Source organism: Erythrolamprus reginae, chromosome 5 (assembly GCF_031021105.1).
Source record: "Erythrolamprus reginae isolate rEryReg1 chromosome 5, rEryReg1.hap1, whole genome shotgun sequence".
Taxonomy (NCBI): domain Eukaryota; kingdom Metazoa; phylum Chordata; class Lepidosauria; order Squamata; family Dipsadidae; genus Erythrolamprus; species Erythrolamprus reginae.
The window spans coordinates 20344588-20367520 of record NC_091954.1 but is presented as its reverse complement, the minus strand read 5'-3'; the positions used below and the strand labels follow the sequence as shown (position 1 = coordinate 20367520).

The 22933-nt window shown below is 40.4% G+C and overlaps 2 protein-coding genes across 3 annotated transcripts in view; one reads left to right on the top strand and one right to left on the bottom strand.

Annotated features, from left to right (window-relative positions):
* CDH23 (cadherin related 23) overlaps positions 1–22933 on the top strand; it is a 726582-nt gene that overhangs the window by 586800 nt on the left and 116849 nt on the right. The window contains exons 35-36 of the mRNA XM_070753910.1: positions 378–506; positions 3964–4191. Of these exons, the coding sequence (XP_070610011.1) occupies positions 378–506; positions 3964–4191 (357 nt within the window). The remainder of the gene's footprint in view (positions 1–377; positions 507–3963; positions 4192–22933) is intronic.
* The window catches only part of VSIR (V-set immunoregulatory receptor), a 34555-nt gene continuing 22666 nt past the window's right edge, over positions 11045–22933 (bottom strand). For both annotated transcript variants that reach the window (XM_070752206.1, XM_070752207.1), the window contains 3 exons: positions 20339–20366; positions 16633–16820; positions 11045–12882 (listed from right to left, as the gene is read on the bottom strand). In XM_070752206.1, coding sequence (XP_070608307.1) covers positions 12821–12882; positions 16633–16820; positions 20339–20366 — 278 coding nt within the window. In that variant the 3' untranslated portion in view covers positions 11045–12820. The remainder of the gene's footprint in view (positions 12883–16632; positions 16821–20338; positions 20367–22933) is intronic.

Genomic DNA, 22933 nt, shown 5'->3' with positions numbered 1-22933 from the left:
TGTACTCTTGTCCTGAGCTGAAATTTTTGCCTAAATTAATGGCATGACCAAATCCATAATGCTTCATCTATGTTCCACTAAATTCAGAGGTGAGATTCCGCCCGGTTTGGGCATGCCGGTAGAGGCGCCCGCCTGTGGTTTGGAGAACTGGTAGTAGCGGCAGTGCAAAGCTCCACCCATCCACCCAGACATTCCCATTTTCTTGTTTTTAACCCTCTGCACATGCACAAAGCCTTCTGCACATGAGCAGAGGATGTAAAAGTGCAACTGAGGGTGACATGTGCTTTGAGCATGTATAAAATGCTAAGCACGCATTTCTGATCCAGTAGGAAAGTTGAGTAGATTTCACCACTAACTAAATCCCATCTTCCTTTCAGATTCAAGCATCAGACCAAGGTATCCCAGCTCGCAGGAAAGAGCACACTTTAAGGGTCAATATCCTGGATGTTAATGATAATTCTCCAGTCATTGTCAACCAACATGGCTACAATGTTAGCATTAATGAGGTAAGAGGTTCTTCTGGTTGCTAGCTTTCTATAACCGTGTCCTTAATGAAACTTGTTTGTGCAAAAGAAGGAACTGGGCCTAACTTCAATGCAACTCATTTTTGCTTATTTGTACAGTGTGTAGGCATTTGAAAATATTGATGAAAAATATTCTTTTCCTAAAGACATTGTAGGCAACACATCTTAGAAAAGACAATTGAATATAATGCCAACCAAATAAAAGCAAAACAAGGGATATCAACATTAGGTGCACCAATTTTCATTGTTTATCTCTGATATGAAGATAGCTTACAATGAGAGCTGGGTGGATAGAAATCAGAGCTCTAAAGTCACCAAACCTAGATGTTTCAATCCAAATATCCCTTGCTATCCTAAACGTGAAGTAAATCTCAGTATTACAGGATTTCTCTGTGCCCAGAATAAAAATTGATGTCATTCGGAGTAAAGATCTCCAAGGAGTTCAGAGACAAGCAAAAAAGAGTTATAATAATTTCCACATGCTTTATTCCTTTAAAACTGTCTCTGAACTTGGCAACTTTAAGACTTGTGGACTTCAACTCCCAGAATTCCCAAGGAGTTCGCTGGCTAGGGAATTCTGGGAGTTGAAGTCCACAAGCAGTGTTCCCTCTAATTTTTTTTTTGGGGGGGGGCGGAAAAGTATAGTGTCTGAGCGGCAGTCACAGAAATAATAAATAAACAAATAAATAAACAAACAAACAAACAAACAAACAAACAAAAACCCACCCTGTTTTGCCTCAGAGAATTTCAAAATAAAATACTGTACTGTGTGTCTATAACAGTGAGCTCATAATAGGGCAACTCTATCAATATCAAAATGCCACTTAAATAGTTGAGCTAGTTTCAAACTAGATTTTGATTTTCTTTCTCTCTTCCTTACTCCCATTCTTTTTCTTTCTCTTTTCCTTCCTCTCTTTTTTCTATTTGTTTCTCTCTCTTCCTCTCTTCCTCTCTCTCTCCTTCCCTCTCACTCTTTCCCTCTCGGCTTCTGGGCAGGTTTGGAAAACTCTGAGTTGATGATGATTTTTAAGTGAGCGATTGCTCACTGCTCAGCTTAGAGGGAACTATGTCCATAAGTCTTAAAGTTGCCAAGTTTGGAGACACCTACCTCAGAAGAAGCCTGGATAAACCTATATTTAAAGTCCAAAATGATGCAGATTACATTTTCCCCATTTTTCTACAGCTCTGAAGATTGACTGCTCTGCTTTCATTTTGAGTAGCAATTTTTGCTTCACAAATGTTTAAGGGTTTCTTTCTGGTTACTTTTGCATTGACTTCTTCCAGTATAAGGTTTTCAAACTCTCACCCTACGGGCTGGATACATCATGCACTAGCCAAGCCCACACCCGGTTTAGTGAAGGAGGAAAAAGTCCAGATACATCACATGACACCGCTGTGACAACACAAGTTTGACAGCTCTTTTCTTGTACAACACTGTTCTAAACAAAGCTGTTTATACTGTTTCTGTAGCTCCATCATATATTAGCAGGATGACCTAGCAAAGTTTATTTTTTCTTAGATACTTACTATCCCTTTGCATAGTTGAGATAATCTACCAAGAAATGTTTCCATTCTAGACCCATTTAAAGAGATAAGATCTGTCTAAGAACAGTCCTGTTCATGCTACAATCCCCTGCGTAAAAGATTTGGGAAATGCCACTGTTTGGATAAATCAGAGAAATGTAATTTATTCTAATTATAGCTTGTAAGGATACACCTTTGTAGCAAATGCATTCTGTAACAGAGATGTAGCAAAAGGATGTGTGTAATAAAGCAATAAAACATGGTGAAAAAGACAGGTGCCAGTTACTGCATTAGGCTGCTTTTATATATTTATCCAAAAGACAAAGGCACCCAAGCCATTTTATCTGAAAGCATGAAATGGGAGCATTCATTACATAAGCACTCTGAGGAAATCCTATACTCGCATCAATATCATTCAGATAGATAAAACGGGATGCTAAGTCACACAACTACTTTATTTTACTTATTTAGCACAGTGATTTTCAAACTTTTTTGAGCCACAGCACATTTTTTACATTTACAAAATCCTGGGGCATGCCACCAACCAAAATGATGCAAAATGACACTCTAACACAGCACATGTTATACATATAGTTAATAATATAGTTTCTAAATGTATTTATACTCACTTAGTGTGAAACCTGGGCCTGTTTCGATGAACACAAAAGGGATATCCTGGCAGGAATAGTAGTTTGGGGACCCATGTTTAATTTCCCCACGGCACACCTGACCATGTCTCACGGCACACTAGTGTGCCACGGCACACTGGTTGAAAAACACTGATTTAACATATGGACTTATAGTAGATCAAATGTTAATGTCCAGTCCAACCAGCCATTCAAGGACAGGGTGGTCTATGTTGAAAAAATCAGACATTGGGCTGGTGTAAGTCCCAATACATCTCGTGACGCCACTGTGAGTTTGACACCTTGCTCTAGAACAGTGGTTCTCAACCTGGGGGTTGGGACCCCTTTGGGGGATCAAACAACTGTTTCACAGGGATCGCCTAAGAACATGGGAAAAGACAAACTTCCCATGGGATTAGGAACTAAAGCTTCTGTTCTGGCACCTTGAAACATATTTTTACAATCTGACCAATCAGGTGTGGGTGTCCCTCTGACCTTCCTGCCCATCAGCGTAAAGCTCTGTTGGGAGAATTTGGCACTAGACTTATGGTGAGAGGTCACCACACCATAAGGAACTGTATTAAGGGGCCGCGGCATTAGAAAGGTTGAGAACCACTGCTCTAGAGCAGTGACTTTCAACCTTTTTTCAGCGGCAGCAGTTTTTACATTTACGAAACCCTGGGGCACATTGAGCAGGAGGGGCATTAAAAAAAGTTCTCTTCCTCCCTTTCGCTCTATTTCTCTCTCCCTCCCTCTTTCTCTCCCTTCCTCTTTCTTTCTGTCTCTCTCTCCATCCCTCTTTCTTTCTCTTCCTTCCTTCCTCTCTTTTTTGCTCTTTCTCTCTCCCTCCCTACCTCCCTCTATGTCTTTCTCTCTCTCTCTCCTTCCCTCCCTCTCTCTCTCCTTCTCTCTCTCTTGCTTTCTCTCTCTCTTGCTCTCTCTCTTGCTTTCTTTTTCTTGTTCTCTTTCTCTCTCTCTTGTTCTTTCTCTCTCGCTCGCTCTTTCTCTCTTGCTTTCTTTCTCTCTCTCTCTTGCTTGCTCTCTTTCTTTCTCTCTCTTTCTTTCTCTCTCTGAGCTTCGCGGCACACCTGACCATGTCTCACGGCACACTAGTGTGCCACGGCACACTGGTTGAAAAACACTGCTCTAGAGTGATACCTCTTTTCACCCTGACCCCAGACCATTCCTTCTTCCACAAACCCTAGGTTTAGATTTAGTGTAATTGTAATGTTATTTCTTCTGTGACCTAATTTTCTTTCCTCCAACCGTTTTGTCTAATATCTGCACAGAATGTGGGTGGAGGAACTGCTGTGGCTCAGGTACGAGCAACCGACAGGGACAGTGGCCTCAATAGTGCCCTCTCCTACTACATCGTCCATGGCAATGAAGAACTGACCTTCCGCATGGATAGAGTGACTGGAGAAATCGCCACCCGCCCTTCCCCTCCAGACCGTGAACGGCAACAGTTCTATCATCTGGTGGTCACTGTGGAGGATGAAGGCAACCCAGCGCTCTCGGTAAGCAATGGGTATATAAAATTTACACTTAGGAATTGGCGGTGCAGTTGGGAACTATTGAAAAACAGTAGTTGCTGGGTCATGAAAAAGTGGCTTTGAAAAATAAGGATGCTTTACTTAGTACAATCTAGTACTGAAAACTGGAAACTTATTTAGAAATATAATATAGGTTCCTATATTAAATCCGTAATTAAACTTAAAAGCCTCTGTTCTGTCGGGCTCTCTGGTAGACTCCTCCCAAAAATTCACAGGTACAAATTTCAGACACACACACACATTTTAAAATTCAAAACAATGTTCTTTATAATGAAAAGTCACTTAAACCAACCCCTCTTTTGGTATAGCAAAGAGCACTCATCTCCAAACAAACTGGTAATTTGTACAAGTCCCTTATCAGCTGTGAGGCAATTCACAGTCCTTTTTCTTTCACAAAGTGAAACACACTTTGCTCTGGTTTAGTTTCAAAGCGGGGAAAAATCAGCACACAAAAGGTCAAAGTCAGCAAAGCAGTCACGAAACACAACAATCAGATAATCCTCCACAATGGCCAAACCTACAGGCTGCTCTTTATAGCAGCCTCACTAATTACTACAGCCCCACCCAACCACAGGTGGCCTCATTTTCTTTGATAATAATCTTTCAGTTGTTGCTGCCTATGTATTGCTCTCCGCATGCATGGCTGTATCATTAACTCTTGTTCCGAATCCAAGGAGGAGCTAGATAATTGATCTCCTTCTGAGCTATCTGCCACACTCTCCTCCTCCCTGTCATTCATGTCTTCTTGGTCAGAGGAGCTTTCATCAGCAGATTCCACCGGGGGCAAAACAGCCTCTGTATTACTTCTTATGCTTTCTTATAAGCTTAGGAATTTGCATCTTCTTTATAAAATGTGCATTGTATGTATAAAACCTGTGATGCCAAAGATAACTTGGGGGACCAAAGTTGTATATTGTTTGCTAAAAGAAGTTTCATGATTAACCTAGAACTCTGTTATCAGCTGCAGTGGCCTTTCCTGAAGGGCCTCTGATGGTGAAACGGAGGTCAGAGGTGACCCATGCATCAATCCGGACCTTGTTTCTCAGCTGCAGAGGCCTTTCCTGAAGGCGTCTGACAGAAAAATGGAGGCTGGTTGTGACGCATGCAAGCAGCAGCAGGTGTTAGGGTGTTGAGGTCTGGTAAGTAGGGCAGCTCCACCACCAATCCCCACCTTAGCTTAATTTTTACCCGTGTGCCTTGCCCCTACTCTATGCACCCCACAGCGGGCAGGGTCTTAACTAGGGCTTATTTTGGGGTAGAGCTTATATTGGGCACACGTGTAAAAAAAAGCTAAGGCTTACTTTCAGGATAGGTTGAATTTCAGGGTGGGGACACAGTCTATATAATGAAGACAGCGTAATTGGGGACATTTATAATGAGGAATGCTGAATTCATAAAGTTATATATGTGATTGGCTGGATTTACAAAATAACTGTTTAATTAAGTGTAATTTGGGGGGTTATCGCTGAGTCAGGTTTATGCACAGAATATGTGTTGCATGACCTGAAACTACAGTTCGGTTTCATCTCAGGGTTACTTTTGGGTGTTATTTCAGTTCCTCCCAAGCTTCATCCTCTTATTTTCTCATTTTCCTTTAGTACTGAAAATACAGGGTCAACTGTCCCATATCTCTTTTGGACCAAATTAGTATAGAATAGCATGCAGTCTTTCACTCATTTATATAGAAGGCTTAGTTTACTTTTTTTACCAGGAAGCGACTGAATTTCCAGGGGATTGTTTAGGTGGAGCCAGTAGTGGGTTCTCAAACCAAAAGTTGCTCTGAGTTCGCCTGCATATGCAGAACGGTCCCAGCTGGGTGGGTGGAGCGTCCTGCCCCCGCTACTTCCAGTTTACAGAACCGGCTCAAACCGAGAGCAACATACCGCTGGGTGGAACCCCAAAACAGAATTAAATAATCATTTCCTAAGGGATTGTTTCTACTTCTCCTTAATTCTGTGACCTCTGGCTTAAGTTCAGTAATGTGATCTCTGTTAGTGTTTTGTAAAACATACTTTTGCATTACTCAAAAACAGGAAACGGGTTCATTAACAAGTTTTATTCAGATAGTAGGGAGGTAAGGGTATGCTTGGTGCAAATTTAAGATTAAAATATGCATATAAAGTTTTTTTTATGTAGTCTTTTCGTTTCCTGATATTTTCTGACAACCTCCTCCCCAGGGGTGAACTCCAGCAAGTTCTGACAGGTTCTGGAGAACCAAGAGTGGAAGTTTTGAGTAGTTCAGAGAACCTGCAAATACCACCTCCCAGAGTGAGGTGGGAATGGAGATTTTGCAGTATCCTTCCCCTGCCATATCCACCAAGCCACGACCACAGAACCAACAGTAAAAAATAGTTGATTTTACTACTGCTCCTCCCTATTTATTTATTTATTTATTTATTTATTCATTCATTCATTCATTCATTCATTCATTCATTCATTCATTCAATTTTTATGCCGCCCTTCTCCTTAGACTCAGGGCGGCTTACAACATGTTAGCAATAGCACTTTTTTAACAGAGCAAAGCTATTGCCCCCACAATCTGGGTCCTCATTTTACCCACCTCGGAAAGATGGAAGACTGAGTCAACCTTGAGCCGGTGATGAGATTTGAACCGCTGACCTTCAGATCTACAAGTCAGCTTCAGTGGCCTGCAGTACAGCACTCTACCTGCTGCGCCACCCTGGCTCATTTAACCCTATTTAATTTTTATAAGAGTGTACAGTAGTCCCTCGCTATACCGCGCTTCACCTACTGCGGCTTCACTTCATCGCGGGTTTCTGAGGAAGTCGATCGGCAGATTTAAACAGCCCGCCGAACTCGATCAGCAGGTTTCTCAAAAAAATAAATAAATCTAAAATTGTACTGTATTTAAATATTGTATCTAAAATAAATACTGTGTGGGAAGGGTTTATAAACACATAAAACAAAGAAAACTTACCAAACAATTACAATATAAATACTTAAATAAGTACTATCAGTCGATAAATTCCCCATCGCGGATTTCACCTATCGCGGCTGGGTCTGGAACGTAACACCAGCGATAGGTGAGGGATTACTGTATAGCATCCTTATATGCATTACCAATGTTCAAGGCCAAATATGTGCATAAATCATGTGGAAAGAACAAAAAATATCTCAACTAGCTTTTCTTTTTCCCCTTCCCGTGTTTCCTTCAATATTTCTGGACTCCAAGAACTTCAGAGCATTGAGATACAGATTTAATATTTTAAATCCAGTTGTAAATACTCCCATGATACTACCTCTAGTGTTGTGCCAGCTCAGTTCAACTCAGTGCAGGCTTGCTAGAAGTAAATCTTAGCAAGTTCAATAGTGCATATTACTTGGAAAGTATTTTACCAGTATCAAACTATATGTCATTTTTGTGAACGAAGTAGAATTATCATTTGAATATAAAATTAACTATTTAGTTATCGAACATACTACCATTCTGCCAATGCATTGGGGGGAATTATACAGTTCAAAATCTGTCCTTTAGCTTTTCATCTATTATTTGTTTCCAAGCATTAGTCAAAAGTGGTTTTCACTTACCTTCCCTACTGGTTTGCAAATGTGAACAAACTTTCTAGGGGGTTGTCCTCTTTGGTTAGGTGTAGTTCTGTGTTAGTGTAGTAGTCTTTTATGCTACTCCACCTCCTTTCTTGTGTGATCTATTTTTCTTGAATAGTTTGTATCCCTTTATCTGTGTGTTCCAGTCGTTTGTTTCATCCCACCAGGTTTCTGTTATTCCGATTAGATCATATTCACCCTCATGCGTAACTGCTTCCAATTCGTCCCGTTTGTTCCTCAGGCTTTGTGCATTTGTGTACAGGCATTTGAGTTCTTTGTGCCTGGTTCTGGGTGAGCCCTTGGTGTCTTTTGGTTGGTGTGTGGGTTTGTCTCTCCTCCGTTCCCTCTTTGTTTTGTTGCTTGTCGAGTTGGCAGTTTTAGTTTAAAGCCCTCCTGATGAGTTGGGCCAGTCGGTTTCCAAGGACATTCTTTCCGGTTTTGGTGAGGTGTAGCCCCATCCCTTGCTAGAAGGCCATCCTGGAGAAAGTGGAATCCATGATCGAAGAATCCAAAGTTTCTTGGGCGGCACCATTGTTTTAGCCAGTGGTTCAGTTGTGGAATTTTTTGTTCACTAGCTAGGTGCCTTCCTCTTGTAGGTAGTATTGATAAAAAGACTACTTGTGCACCTGTGTCCTTGATTTTGTTGGCCAGTTGGTCGTAATCCCTCATTATTGATTTCAAATCCTTTCTTGTGTCATTTGTTTCCACATGGAATACTAGTAGGGGGTAGTAGTCGGTTGGTTTGAGTAGTTTGGTTATGTTATCTGTTATGTCAGAGATTTTGGCCCCGGGGAGGCAGCATACTTCTCGGGATTGGATGTCTAGTCTGCAAATGGTTGGTTCTGTTCCTTTGAGGATTGAATAATGAGTACTCTTCTCTTTTTTTTAGGCTGGGGTTGTTTGGGCAGTTCTTTTTTTGCCGCAGTGGTGTTTGGGGAGTTGTTGCTGGTGGTTCGTTATCATTTGCCTGTTTGTTTTCTTCTATTGGGAGTCCTTGGTATCTGTTGCTTGTGGCCAGTGGGGTTGGGCATGGGTGGGTTGGGGTAGGCGTAGGTTTTATTTATTATTATTTATTTATTAATCAGATTTGTATGCCGCCCCTCTCCGCAGACTCGGGGCGGCTCACAGCAATAATAATACAATGCAAACAAATCCAATATTTAAGTTTAAGTTAATTTAAAACCCCAATTTAAAAACCAATCATACATACTAACATACCATGCATAAATTTTATAAGCCTAGGGGGAGGGAAAGTCTCAATTCCCCCATGCCTGACGACAGAGGTGGGTTTTAAGGAGCTTACGAAAGGGAAGGAGGGTGGGGGCAACTCTGATATCTTGGGGGAGTTGGTTCCAAAGGGTCGGGGCCGCCACAGAGAAGGCTCTTCCCCTGGGTCCCGCCAAACGACATTGTTTAGTTGACGGGACGTGGAGAAGGCCAACTCTGTGGGACCTAACTGGTCGCTGGGATTCATGCAGCAGAAGGCGGTCCCAGAGATATTCTGGTCCGGTGCCATGAAGGGCTTTATAGGTCATAACCAACACTTTGAATTGTGACCGGAAACTGATCGGCAACCAATGCCGATCAGTTTCGTACTTGGTTTAAGGTTTTTTCTGTGGGTGACGTATTTCCAGTTGTTTCCTTCTTCTGAGGGATTGGTTCGGTTGGGGGTTGATTAGTCATTGTTATGCTCAATTAGTGATTGTTCTTTTGGTGGGCTTTGGGGTTTCTCATTTTGGTTGCTTGTTTTAGGGGTGTTCATTTTTTTCTAGTTCTTCTATTTTTTCCTCCAGTAGTTTGATCCGTTTACATTTTGTACATATAAAGTTTGGGAGGTTTTTGGCTAGAAGAGCATACATTGAAATAGTCTGTACGCTCTTCTACCCACAAACCTCCCAAACTTTATTCTGTGTCATATTTGATTTCTTTGGTAGATACAGATATGTAGGTCTGGCAGAGTAAATTAAAATAGAGCTTGCTCATTTTCACACACACACCCTTTTCAAGTTCTCTTATATAAAAAAAGAGGGATCAGAAACCTGAAGGTAACTGTATGGTAGTTTTAGGTGTTGGAAGCTGAGCCTTAACACAGTGTACAAATTCTGCAACATTAGTGTAATATGTGTTAACTGTGATGTTTAATGAAATGTATTTGAAGTACAATGTACCTAAGGTTGTACATCTAATTTGTACATGTCTCATGAAGATATTTTTCCATGGAAAAAATACCTTGGGAAGGAAATATAATTGGGAAGGAAGCTAGATTATTTTACACCAGGGCAGTATAGGGCAAACTTGTATTAATTTGACCTTCCGTTGCTGAGAGCATCAAAGACTCTGACATGGAGTGAACTTGACCTTTTTTTAAACCTTGTTTCTCCCAAAATATGACATCCCCTGATAATTGTTGTGATTCAGCCTGAGGCTCTTCAGGGACCGGCCGGAGCTCTGCCGGATCCATGCCCAGAGGAGAAGGACAGTGACCAGGAGGAGGAGGACCAGGCAGACGGGGGAGAGGAACGTCAGGAAGAGGAGGAGGGAGAGCAGCCTGAGACCCCCGGGGGGGCCTCTCCCCAGCTAGTAGCCTGGATTCATTGGATGAAGACGCACAGGCTATAATAGACATGAGGCAGAGACGTGCAGCTCAAAGAAGGGGCCAATTAGAAAGGTATTTCCATCCCTGAATTGGCAACAGCTGGGTTTGGGTGGTTCTCCTCAGCAGGGTTGAAAAGGCAGGCCCGCCCTTACAGTCTTGTGGAGAGTTATCAACTGGGAGTCCTGTGACCTTGCTTCGATTCTTGGCGTCTCTGATCTTGGCTTGTGGCCTAGAAGGCTGAAAGACTTGGGGGAGGCGTGGGTTTTACTATCTCCAGTGTTGTTTTTGCCAGCAAGAATCCTGTTTTATTGCCTGGCCTTCGTGAAACCTCTGTGAAGCTTCATCGTGTTCCTGTCTGTAAGAACAGTTTTTGTTACCTGTGTTTGCTTTCCAGTATATAAACTGCCTTTGCTTTTTACCAGTGTGTCTGGATACTCTTTTTGGTTGGTGTTGGCATCTGGGGGGACCCAGACAGAACAATAATAAACCCAATCGGGCTTTTGAGTCCATGGCATTAAGGCCAAGCACTTATTTCAGGGTTCAAAAAAATATAAGACAGGTCTTATTTTCAGGGAATCACATATTAGATCACATATTGCACAAGAGCAACATAAAAGTAAAACGAATCTGGTTCTTTTTGTCAACAAAGAAAAATAATAGCCACATTAAACTTTTATTGTATCAACTTATGATCAATAACCTGTTCAGAGGGCAAGTCAAGAGAGTTTGCTTATACACAGGATAAGTAATCATGAAGCAGGAAGAAGTAAGCAGAACCAAAAGGATACAATTTCTTCATATAATTATTTAGCTTACCTCCTTTTTTCTCCTTTCATTTTTGTTCATAAACAAAAATTACTATTTAAGCTTATCTTTAATGGTGAACAGCCTAAACAGCTCATTCTTTACTTGGTACATGTTTCCTACATCCAGTAAGGGTGAGTTTTAATACAGTATACATTGCAACAATTCTCTCAAAAACAGAATTGTTCAAGAGAAAAATGAATCATACCTCACCAAGGGAAAAAAGGGGAAGAGTTGACCCCATCAATGTCAAGCCGCTGTCTTTGAAACTGCTACAAATAGTTAACTATGTAAATTATCTTTGTTGTAATGTTATTGCCGGACAAAGATAAGGCACCTCTTAGGCATTGGTATAAAATTAACTTGACTGATCTTGACTATTATATGTTTATGAAATCCCTGACACACTGAAAATATCACTCATTCTTTGTAGGAATTTATAGTATTTAGAGTTGTGTGTCACAATATCAGCAACTTGGTGGCATGGTGGCTGGGGAATTCTGAGAATTAAAATCCAAAAGTTTTAAAGTTGCTGATGTTAAAAAAAGTTGATTTAGACTGAAGCTGGACTGAATGACTTTGCTCTAGGATTAAACAACTCTAAATACTGATTGCTGTTGGCCAGTTTATATCTATGACAAAAGTTACTGGTACGTTTTTCCCTATCAAAGATATTATTTTTCTCCAGACAGCTTAATTTAAAGAAATCAACGTGAATTATTTATATAATACACAACTGGAAAGATATTTCAGTTAAACCATTTCCTCTGGCTACTTAGTCATAAACATTTACAAAGCACAAGATAAATTATACCAAAATGACATAGAGTTACCATTTAAATGAAATGTACCAAATCTAAAATGTTCTTTGAAACCTTCTTTAACATGCTTTTGAATCAGCTTGTAAAAGCAAACTGCTGTTCAACAGAGCTAACTTGAAATTCTTTTTTTTTTATGTTCTAACTTCATGATTTTCATAATTTTCAACATATTCTTACTAATAACATTTACTTGTAAGTTAGGCAATTGAGAACCGTCATCATTTGCTAATGATTTCCTTAAATCATTAGCAAATAAAAAGAGAGCACAGAAAAGACTGAATTAGAGTGAAATATGGAGATAGTTCATTTGGGATCTTTTGAGGACAGGATACAAGCAAAGCATCTTATCACTATGTTAAAACATGTGCAAACATACAATCATATAAAGTATACAGAAAGTTTAAAAAAATGTACATGTAAGTTATTTTCTGTTTCTAGGGAACCAAGGCATTTTGAATGCAGAGCAAGGCTTTTGTTGGTGCTATTTACAATCCCTTATAGTTATAAAAAGTAACATGATCTTGATCTAATTAATCTATACAGCACATTTGAAACAAGTTTCAGTAACTTCAGTGAAGTAAAACAAAAAGTTTACAGAATTCCAGGAAAGTAAAATATTTCCTTGTCCATGTTGAATTGTTTCAAAACCAGAGAATAAGCAATATATTGAAATATTAGGAAAGTCAAAAAGCACCTCCAAGACTTTAGAAAGTCTTCTAAAAACTTCTCACATTTGTTTTCCTCTGTCTCTCTTACTCCTTTAAAGCAGCAAATAGTAAGCCTTGTTCATATTGCTGTTAAAAATTCAGAATACAACTTCTTCCTTTGACTGTTCCTTTGTTGGATCTGGTGAATCAGGAACAGGATCTGGGAAAAAGTAACAATATGAATTAATACATTCAACCTAGATTTTGTTGTGGTATTAGTTATTGAAATGTGAAAACCACTTAGCCCATTTCCTCCCACCCGACAATTAAAAGTAAAGGGGAAAATAGCACCAATAAATGGGAGCAGTGGTCACATCCCATTAAATGCTCAGAAGCCGCCATCAGTCTACAAAAATAATACCACCTTCTGGTGGCTTAAAAATAAACCTATGTGTCATATTATAAGCTTTTATGAAATGATATCAAATGCATTCTACATTCTAGAAAAAATTGGCCAACCATTGTGTGAGATTCTATAAGGACTTGGGCAGGGGGTTGGACAAGTTCCCTTCCAATCTATGATTCTGTGAATACAGCAAAGTAGAGAAGATTTATTATTATTATTATTATTATTATTATTATTATTATTATTATTATTAATTAATTAAATTTGTATGCCGCCCCTCTCCATAGACTCGGGGCAGTTCACAACAATAGTGGCAAAACAATATGTAATACAAATCTAATAATTTAACTAAAAACCCATAATTTAAAAACTTGCACACAACACACCATACATAAACAATATAGGCCTGGGGAAGTTATTTCAATTCACCCATGCCTGACGGCAGAGGTGGGTTTTAAGGAGTTTACAAAAGGCAAGGAGGGTGGGGGAAATTCTAATCTCAGGGGGGAGCTGGTTCCAGAGGGTTGGGGCCGCCACAGAGAAGGCTCTTCCCCTGGGACCCGCCAGACGACATTGTTTAGTCGACGGAACCCGGAGAAGACCAACTCTGTGGGACCTAATCGGTCGCTGGGATTCGTGCGGCAGAAGGCGGTCCCGGAGATATTCTAGTCCGATGCCATGAAGGGCTTTATAGGTCAAAACCAACACTTTGAATTGTGACCGGAAATTGATCGGCAACCAATGCAGACTGCGGAGTGTTGGTGCAACATGGGCATACTTTGGAAAGCCCATTGTTGCTCTCGTAGCTGCATTCTGCACGATCTGAAGTTTCCAAACACTTTTATTATTATTATTATTATTATTATTATTTATTCGATTTGTATGCCGCCCCTCTCCGAAGACTCGGGGCGGCTCACAACATGTAACAACAAATCATAAATAATCCAACAGTTTTTAAAATGTTTAAAGATTTAAGAGACCCCATATACTAACAGACATACACACACGCATACCACATATAAATTAAACATGCCCAGGGGGAGATGTTTCAATTCCCCCATGCCTGACGACAAAGGTGGGTTTTAAGGAGTTTACGGAAGGCAGGAAGAGTAGGGGCAATCCTAATCTCCGGGGGGAGTTGGTTCCATAGGGTCGGTGCCACCACAGAGAAGGCTCTTCCCCTGGGGCCCGCCAACCGACATTGTTTAGTTGACGGGACCCGGAGAAGGCCCACTCTGTGGGACCTAATCGGTCGCTGGGATTCGTGCGGCAGTAGGCGGTCTCGGAGATATTCTGGTCCAGTGCCATGAAGGGCTTTAAAGGTCATAGCCCCATGTAGAGAGCATTACAGTAGTCAAATCTCGAGGTGATGAGGGCATGATTGACTGTGAGTATTGAGTCCCAATCCCGATAGGGCCGCAACTGGTGTACCAGGCGAACCTGGGCAAACGCCCCCCTCGCCACAGCTGAAAGATGGTTCTCTAATGTGAGTTGTGGATTGAGGAGGACGCCCAAGTTGGGTACCCTCTCTGAGGGGGTCAATAATTCCCCACCCCCAGGGTTATGAATGGACAGATGGAGTTGGAGTCTGTCAGTTCTGCTTCAGTTGTCAGGGAACTAATACTAGTCCACAAATATTGTTGATATAGATAGCACCACAATGGTCATTACTGTTTTACTTGAAGCTCAGATTAACAGAGTGGGAAGGGACCTTGTAGCCCAAGCAGGAGACCGTACCAATTTCCATCCATTATTTTTGTCTGGCCTTCAGGTGCCTTGGAAAATAGGTTGAGCCCCTCCTGTCTGTGGCAGTCCCTCAAATATTGGAAGACTAGTATCATGTCTCCCGTAGTCCTTCTCTTCATTAGACTAGCCATGACCAGTTCCTGTAACCGTTCTTCATATGTTTTAGTCTCCAGTCCCCGAATCATCCTGGTTGCTCTTCTCTGCACTCTTTCTAGAGTCTCAACATCTTTTTTTATGGTGTAGTGACCAAAACTGGACACAGTACTCTCACTTGAGGTACTAATACTCTGGAAATTAAAAGTAGCTTGGCAACTATAGCATTATCCTACAAAGAGGTTAAAAAACATCTCAAGGTCTAACATCTGAATGCTTCCTTTTTGCTAATACCAGTGGAAACTGTTTGATTCCAATTTCCAATCTTTCTAACTGAAAGTTTTTGCTCACAGCAAACATCCTTAGAGTATAATTATATTTCATATATGTACTAGCTTTTTCTCCAATTGGGGGCACAAATTTAGGGCAGTCTTCTATATATTCATGATGCATGATTGTATTTTTTTTTATTTCAACTATCTTTATTAAACGTTCAAACTTGAACATTAAAACTACAAATTAACATGAAAGGGAATAACAAAAACAAAAGTCCCCCAAAAGAAAAATACTTCAAACAAATAAAAATAACAGTTAGAAGATATAACAATGCAACCACCTCTCTAAATTTTAACAAATAATGCTAATCTTTAAAATAAACTAAAATACTGATAATCAGTATTCTTAAAAAAACCACCAATATTGATAATATATTCATCTCTTAATTTTAATCCAATGCGTAGTAAATGATCAGAGCCTTCTCTGCCATGGATCCTCCCCTTTGGAGTAACTTGTCATCACCACAGAGTGAAGTTGGCTTCCATCCTCCTGATCTTTCTCTGCCAGGTGGCCTGGGTGAGCATTGTACTGAAAGTGATTGACCCACAAGTCTACCACCCACCCTGCTCATCTTTTAGTTATAGCTGATAATTTGTATTTTTGCGTATTTTATTCAGTATTCCACGCACCTCAGCATATAGTTATATTCATATACAATGGTACCTCTACTTACGAACTTAATTCGTTCCGTGACCAGGTTCTTAAGTAGAAAAGTTTGTTAGAAGAAGCAATTTTTCCCATAGGAATCAATGTAAAAGCAAATAATGTGTGTGATTGGGGAAACCACAGGGAGGGAGGGAGGGAGGGAGATTCCTAGAGAGGCCCCACGGAGGCTTCTTCCTGCCTTTTCCGGTTCTTGAGAAGAGGCAAAAAAATCTTGAACACCTGGTTCTTATCTAGAAAAGTTTGTAAGTCAAGGCATTCTTAGGTAGAGATATCACTGTATATAAAGAATACTATTTTTAAAATGGTATGTTTGTGTGTATGCTTGCTTTTAATAATGGGGTTTTTAGTGTTTTTTAAATTATTAGATTTGTTCTTACATTGTCTTTGTTATTGTTGTGAGCCGCCCCGAGTCTACGGAAAGGGGCGGCATACAAATCTAAATAATAATAATAATAATAATAATAATAATAATAATAATAATAATGAAATATTTTTTTATGTTTTAACATTGTAAGCCACCGAGAGTCACCTTGTGTGAGGTGAGTGGTGAATGAATGAACAAACGAAAAAATGAATGAACAAATGAAAGAAACAAGTTTTTCACTAATGGTAGAGACTTGATAGATCCAGTCTCCCACCCACCCTGCTCATCCTATTCCCCTAGATCGAGAGACATTCACTGCTAAACATTAGTATGCTCTCACCCTGCAATGAAATACTTACCAAGTGATGGGAAGAAACATTCTCCTGGGGCTGGAGGTGAGAGAGGAGTATTTGGCTCTGAGAGAAGGTGTTGGTCTGACTCTGAAGCCAGACGGCTCGCCATAAATGATAATTGTGGCCTAATCCTGGGATTTGACTCTCCATCAGAGACAGCATCAAAGACGGGATTCTCAATGCCACGGGCGTTGCTGCAGAAGAAAGTCAGATAATCTCATCAGGATGAAGTCTCATCTTTTTACATTCCTAGCATTCCAATCACTTTAAAGCACAATGTCAGAAAACTATTAATATAAGTATACACATTTATTTCTGACTCGGTGCTATTACTGGTCCAATATGACATGTGTTGAGGGATCAGAAAATGGGCGAGATAGGAACCGATTAGAAATCTATTATTGTTTTTAATATTTTAAGCTAAATTTATGCCCTAAAAAATAATCCTCTGCTTATACATTGCCATGGAGCATGGTAGTTCAGCTGTTAAAGGCGCTGGGCTTGTCAGCTGGAAAGTTGACAGCCCAGGTTCGAGACCCAAGCACCGCACAATGGAGGGAGTGCCCATTACTTGTCCCAGCTCCTGCCTACCTAGCAGTTTGAAAACCTGCAAATGCGACTAGATAAATAGGTAGCAGTTAGATGGGAAGGTAATAGCATTCCATGCACATCAGTGTATAGTCAAGCTGGCCACATGATAATGGAAGTGTCTTTGGACTGGTTGCGTCAGCTAAGAAATGGAGATGAACACCACCAGTAACCGAGTTGTCGAAGCGTGGAACTCATTACCAGACTCCATAGTGTCATCCCCAAACCCCCAACACTTTACCCTTAGATTATCTACGGTTGACCTATCCAGATTCCTAAGAGGTCAGTAAGGGGCGAGTACAAGTGCACTAGAGTGCCTTCCGTCCCCTGTCCTGTTGCTCTCCTATATCTCCTATACCTTCCTTCTATTCCTATATCTCTTCTTCTATTCTTTCATTGATATGTTCTATTCCTATACCTTTTCTATTCTTTCTTAGATATATTTTACTATGCAACAAGTATCTCCTCTATAACCTTCATCATGTATTTTACTATACCACGACACTATGTGTGTGTATATATATAAACCCACTAAAACCCTCATTGTGTATTGGACAAAATAACTAAATAAAAATAAATACATTTTTAAAAAGCCTAGATTCAGAGATGACTGGATAGTGGAAAACTTTACTTTGTACACATTGAGACCCTCAATGGTCAATTAAAGTCTTTAATAATGTCACTAATGCCTAGAAAAAGCTGATGATGGACACTGGATAGGCTTCTGACTAAATAAGTGAAGGCCTAAGCCAAAAAACTAAATCAGAGCTTTTTGGTTTTCTTCTATAGTAACAGGATTGCTTTGCATTATGTCTGCAAAGAGATTGTTGCCTTATTCAAATTAGGGGTTTCCCCAATTGCTGGGATAAAGTTATTGTGTCAGCAGAAAATTAGATACCCATGATATCCTAATGCTGACTCCTTTTTCTGTCCTTCTTCAAGTCATTACAATCATCTTGGTTTTCCCCCATGTAACAAATGAAAAAAAAAAGAATGGGTTTGACAGCTGTCTTTTGAAAAACATGAGAAAGGGAGAGAGAGTCCTGTTACTATTGTGCAGCACAGAGCTTGCTTGCCAATTCACCATTCTTCCTGAAGAAGAGATTTCTGCCCCATTGCTTCCCTCCATCAAGTCATAGATCAAATCATGCCAATTTTAACAAAATTGGTTTCCAGCTACTTTCAAGACCCTATCTTGACTCTTCCCATCTGTTGTGGTTAGCTCTGGCCCAGCTCCTGCCCCAAGGACTGTGGATGTGGGGGAGACATCCACATGCTGCAGGCCTGTTTTGCTCCCGGTGGAATCTGCTGATGAAGGCTCCTCTGACCAAGAAGACATGAGTGACAGGGAGGAGGAGAGTGTGGCAGACAGCTCAGAAGGAGTTCAATTATCTAGCAAGAGTTAATGATACAGCCACGCATGCGGAGAGCGATGCATAGGCAACAACAACTGAGAGATTATTATCAAAGAAAATGAGGCCACCTGTGGTTGGGTGGGGCTGTGGTAATTAGTGAGGCTGCTATAAATAGCAGCCTGTGGGTTTGGCCATTGTGGAGGATTATCTGATCGTTGTGTTTCGTGACTGCTTTGCTGACTTCGCCCTTTGTGTGCTGATTTTTCCCCGCTTTGAAACTAAATCAGAACAAAGTGTGTTTCACTTTGTGAAAGAAGAAGGACTGTGAATTGCCTCAGAGCTGCAAGCTAAGTATCACAGAACTGATAAGGGACTTGTACAAATTACCAGTTTGTTTGGAGACAAGTGCTCTTTGCTATACCAAAAGAGGGCTTAGGTTAAGGGAATTTTCATTATAAAGAACATTGTTTTGAATTTTCAAATGTGTGTGTGTCTGAATTTTGTACCTGTGAATTTTTGGGAGAAGTCTACCAGAGAGCCCGACAGAACACCATCCAAAATGGCATAGTCCCAGAGTTTCTCAAGAAGCATCTCAGGAAATGTCACTATCTGGGTGACCTTATCTGGGCTTGTAAACTAGATCTCATTAATACTTGGATGAGAACTCTCTGGGAAGCTAGAATCAGTTGAAAAATTTTTATGGCATATGTCACTGGAAACCTCTTTTGAACTGCTGCTAAGAAATGCATATGATATGGACATGCCTATGAAGTCATTAGGAAGCAGTGCAACTCAAAGAAAATTTTATTTTATCTCAGGGAGTAACTTAGCCTAGATGAAAAGCCTTTGGGAGGTCATTAAAAATGTGAAGATGCTCTGGGCCAAACCACCCCAATGGAAATACGTTTCTCACATATTTTTTATCAATGGCATCTTCTTGTTGAATTCCTCTTTAAAGTAGGCCTGCCAGACATGCATTCTTCAGACTCTTATAAATAGGAGACTTTTGAAATTGATTTGATTAATTTTGTTTGATAAGACTTAATTTATTATATCACCCACAATGTGGTTTTGCAATAACAAATACAGTGATACCTTGTCTTACAAACTTAATTGGTTCCGGGACGAGGTTCTTAAGGTGAAAAGTTTGTAAGACAAAACAATGTTTCCCATAGGAATCAATGGAAAAGCAATTAATGCGTGTAAGCCCAAAATTCACCCCTTTTGCCAGCCAAAGCGCCCATTTTTACGCTGCTAAGATTCCCCTGAGGCTCCCCTCCATGGGAAACCCCACCTCCGGACTTCCATGTTTTTGTGATGCTGCAGGGGAATCCCAGCATCGCAAAAACGAGCGTTTTGCTGGCAACGGAAGTCTGGAGGTGGGGTTTCCCAGCAAAGGGAGCATCAGTAAAATTGCAGCATCGCAAAAACACCGAAGTCCTCGAAACCCCACCTCTGGACCTCTGTGTTTTTGCAATGCTGCGATTTCACTGAGGCTCCCCTCGCTGGGAAACCCCACCTTCGGACTTCCGCTGCCAGCGAAGTACCCGTTTTTGTGCTGCTGGGATTCCCCTGCAGCATCACAAAAACATGGAAGTCCGGAGGTGGGGTTTCCCAGCTGTGGTGGTGGGTTTGTAAGGTGAAAATAGTTTGTACGAAGAGGCAAAAAAATCTTAAACCCCGAGTTTGTATCTCAAAAGGTTTGTATGATGAGGCGTTTGTAAGACGAGGTATCACTGTATATGGTACGATTAAAGCTGTTTGCTTACCTATCCATCCTTACGAGTTCGTGAGCACCTGAAAAAGCAAATGAAATTTTGTTACAGGAAGAGTTGGTAGTCCTGCTTCACTATCATCAAAACCCAATATTTCAAGCACAGAAAAAACTAAGTATCATTCAATCCTTTGAATTAGGGTGTACCATCATGCATTCAAGGGAATAAAACCCTTTTCTATTTCCTCAGCAGAGCCTGTTTGCTTTGCTTTTCCTAAGCAACTAATTCTGTTGTCTTTGATCCAACATTTGTTGGCTTGGCGATTTGAACTAGACAAGTAAAAAGTACTCATTCATATGGCATGCAGATACTTGACCCAAATGGTTTAGGAGCTGAACCCTTTATTTCCCCATTTATATTGTGTTCAGGAGCCGAATCCTTAATTTCCCCCATTTATATGCTTGTTAAAGGCATCTTTGAAATAAAACTAAAGCTAAAACATAGCCAAATCATTACAACACGGTGATCTGCATTACCTAACCTCTCATTTGCAAAGAACAGATGGTACTATTCAAATCATATGCAAAACTATCCCTCTAGTTTTAAATGCAGAAGCTTTCACGGGTATACACATGTCTATAGATATTTCCTGTCACAAAGATCCACATGGAACAATAAAATGAAAGTCCAGTAGCCACCTATTAACATGAATGTAATAACTTAGTGTTGTGGTTAGCTCTGGCCCTGTTCCTGCCCCAAGGACTGTGGATGTGGGGGAGACATCCACATGCTGCAGGCCTGTTTTGCCCCCGGTGGAATCTGCTGATGAAGGCTCCTCTGACCAAGAAGACATGAGTGATAGGGAAGAGGAGAGTGTGGCAGACAGCTCAGAAGGAGATCAATTATCTAGCTTCTCCTTGGATTCAGAACAAGAGTTAATGATACAGCTACGCATGCGGAGCGATGCATAGGCAACAACAACTTAGCGATTATTATCAAAGAAAATGAGACCACCTGTGGTTGGGTGGGGCTGTGGTAATTAGTGAGGCTGCTATAAATAGCAGCCTGTGGGTTTGGCCATTGTGTAGGATTATCTGATCCTTGTGTTTCATGACTGCTTTACTGACTTTGACTTTTTGTGTGCTGATTTTTCCCTGCTTTGAAACTAAACCAGAGCAAAGTGTGTGTCACTTTGTGAAAGAAGAAGGACTGTGAATTGCCTCACAGCTGTAAGCTAAATATCACAGAACCGATAAGGGACTTGTACAAATTACCAGTTTGTTTGGAGACAAGTGCTCTTTGCTATACCAAAAGAGGGCTTAGGTTAAGTGAATTTTCATTATAAAGAACATTGTTTTGAATTTTCAAACGTGTGTGTGTCTGAAATTTGTACCTGTGAATTTGTGGGAGGATTCTACCAGAGAGTTCGACAGAACACTTAGTAGGTGCCCACTTTGGCTCTATTATTCTATCAATTGAAAATATAACAATATTTACAGGAACCTTTCCTAACCTGCTATCTTTAGGGCATGCTGGATTACAACTTCCTTTGCCAGCAGCCAACAAATGAATTGTTCACTGATTGAATGAACTTCTGAATTCTGAAGTCTAACTTATGCAACACATTTGGAGGACTTCAAGCTAGGAAAGAGGAATTTAGTTGATAGTATACTGGTTGTTTCATCACATTTTGACACATTACCAAAATGATATAGTTTTACAGCAACGCAAAGCAAAATTGGATGAGAAGAAGTGGTTATTTTTAGTGGTACAACAAACATCAGATTCCTTTCAAAATCTTATTTATTGTACTCCCTGTCACTGGTTTTAATAATGTAACTATCACCTCACTAATGGATTTCTAAACAGAGATATTTCTAAGCAGGATGCTGTGGTTTCATATTTAATTTGTTTTCTGTAAACACAAAAATAATTTAGCTCTTTTGCAATGCATTTTGAGACTAGAAATTGTTCACAAGTATTAAATGTAATTAAATGTATTTTGTCACATTTTACCTGTGCTACTTTAATACAAGATACTGTATGTAGACATTCAATGGTGCATATAAAAATGAAAGCAAGCTAAATCCAGATTTAGAATAATGAGCTTCAACATAAAAAGGCCTTCCCAGTAATGGAAATTTCCTATTTGTGTGCGTTGTACATACTCTTGATCAGTTGGAGGATGATGAAGATATTGAGGACACAGATTCAGATAGTGTTTATGAAGTAGTGGGGGGCCCAGGGTTACAGGTAGTAGAACAGGTGGGAGGCCAGCCACAGGATGGGGCTATGAGTTCAGGATCTAGCGAGAGAGAATCAGACGCGCTCTGGGTTAACCCTAAATTCAGAAGGATTCAGAAACGTAGAGAGAAAAAAGGTCTGGAAGAAGATATTAAGGAGAGGAATGGGTTAAATGTTGTAGTGAGGTATTTGGCACGTCAGGGGGCTAGTGGAGAAGTAGAGTGGAGTTTCAACATTGCTGAAAAGAAATATGGAGGGGGTTTTTTCGCCACGCTAGAGTAAGCCAAAGTATTTTGTATTGTATTTAGTCAGTGTTGCTGTTTTTTATAGCTGTGTAGTTAGGAAATAATCTTGTCTAAGTGAAGCAGGAAAAGGAATGTGAGGAATGCGGCTAGAAGAGAGATA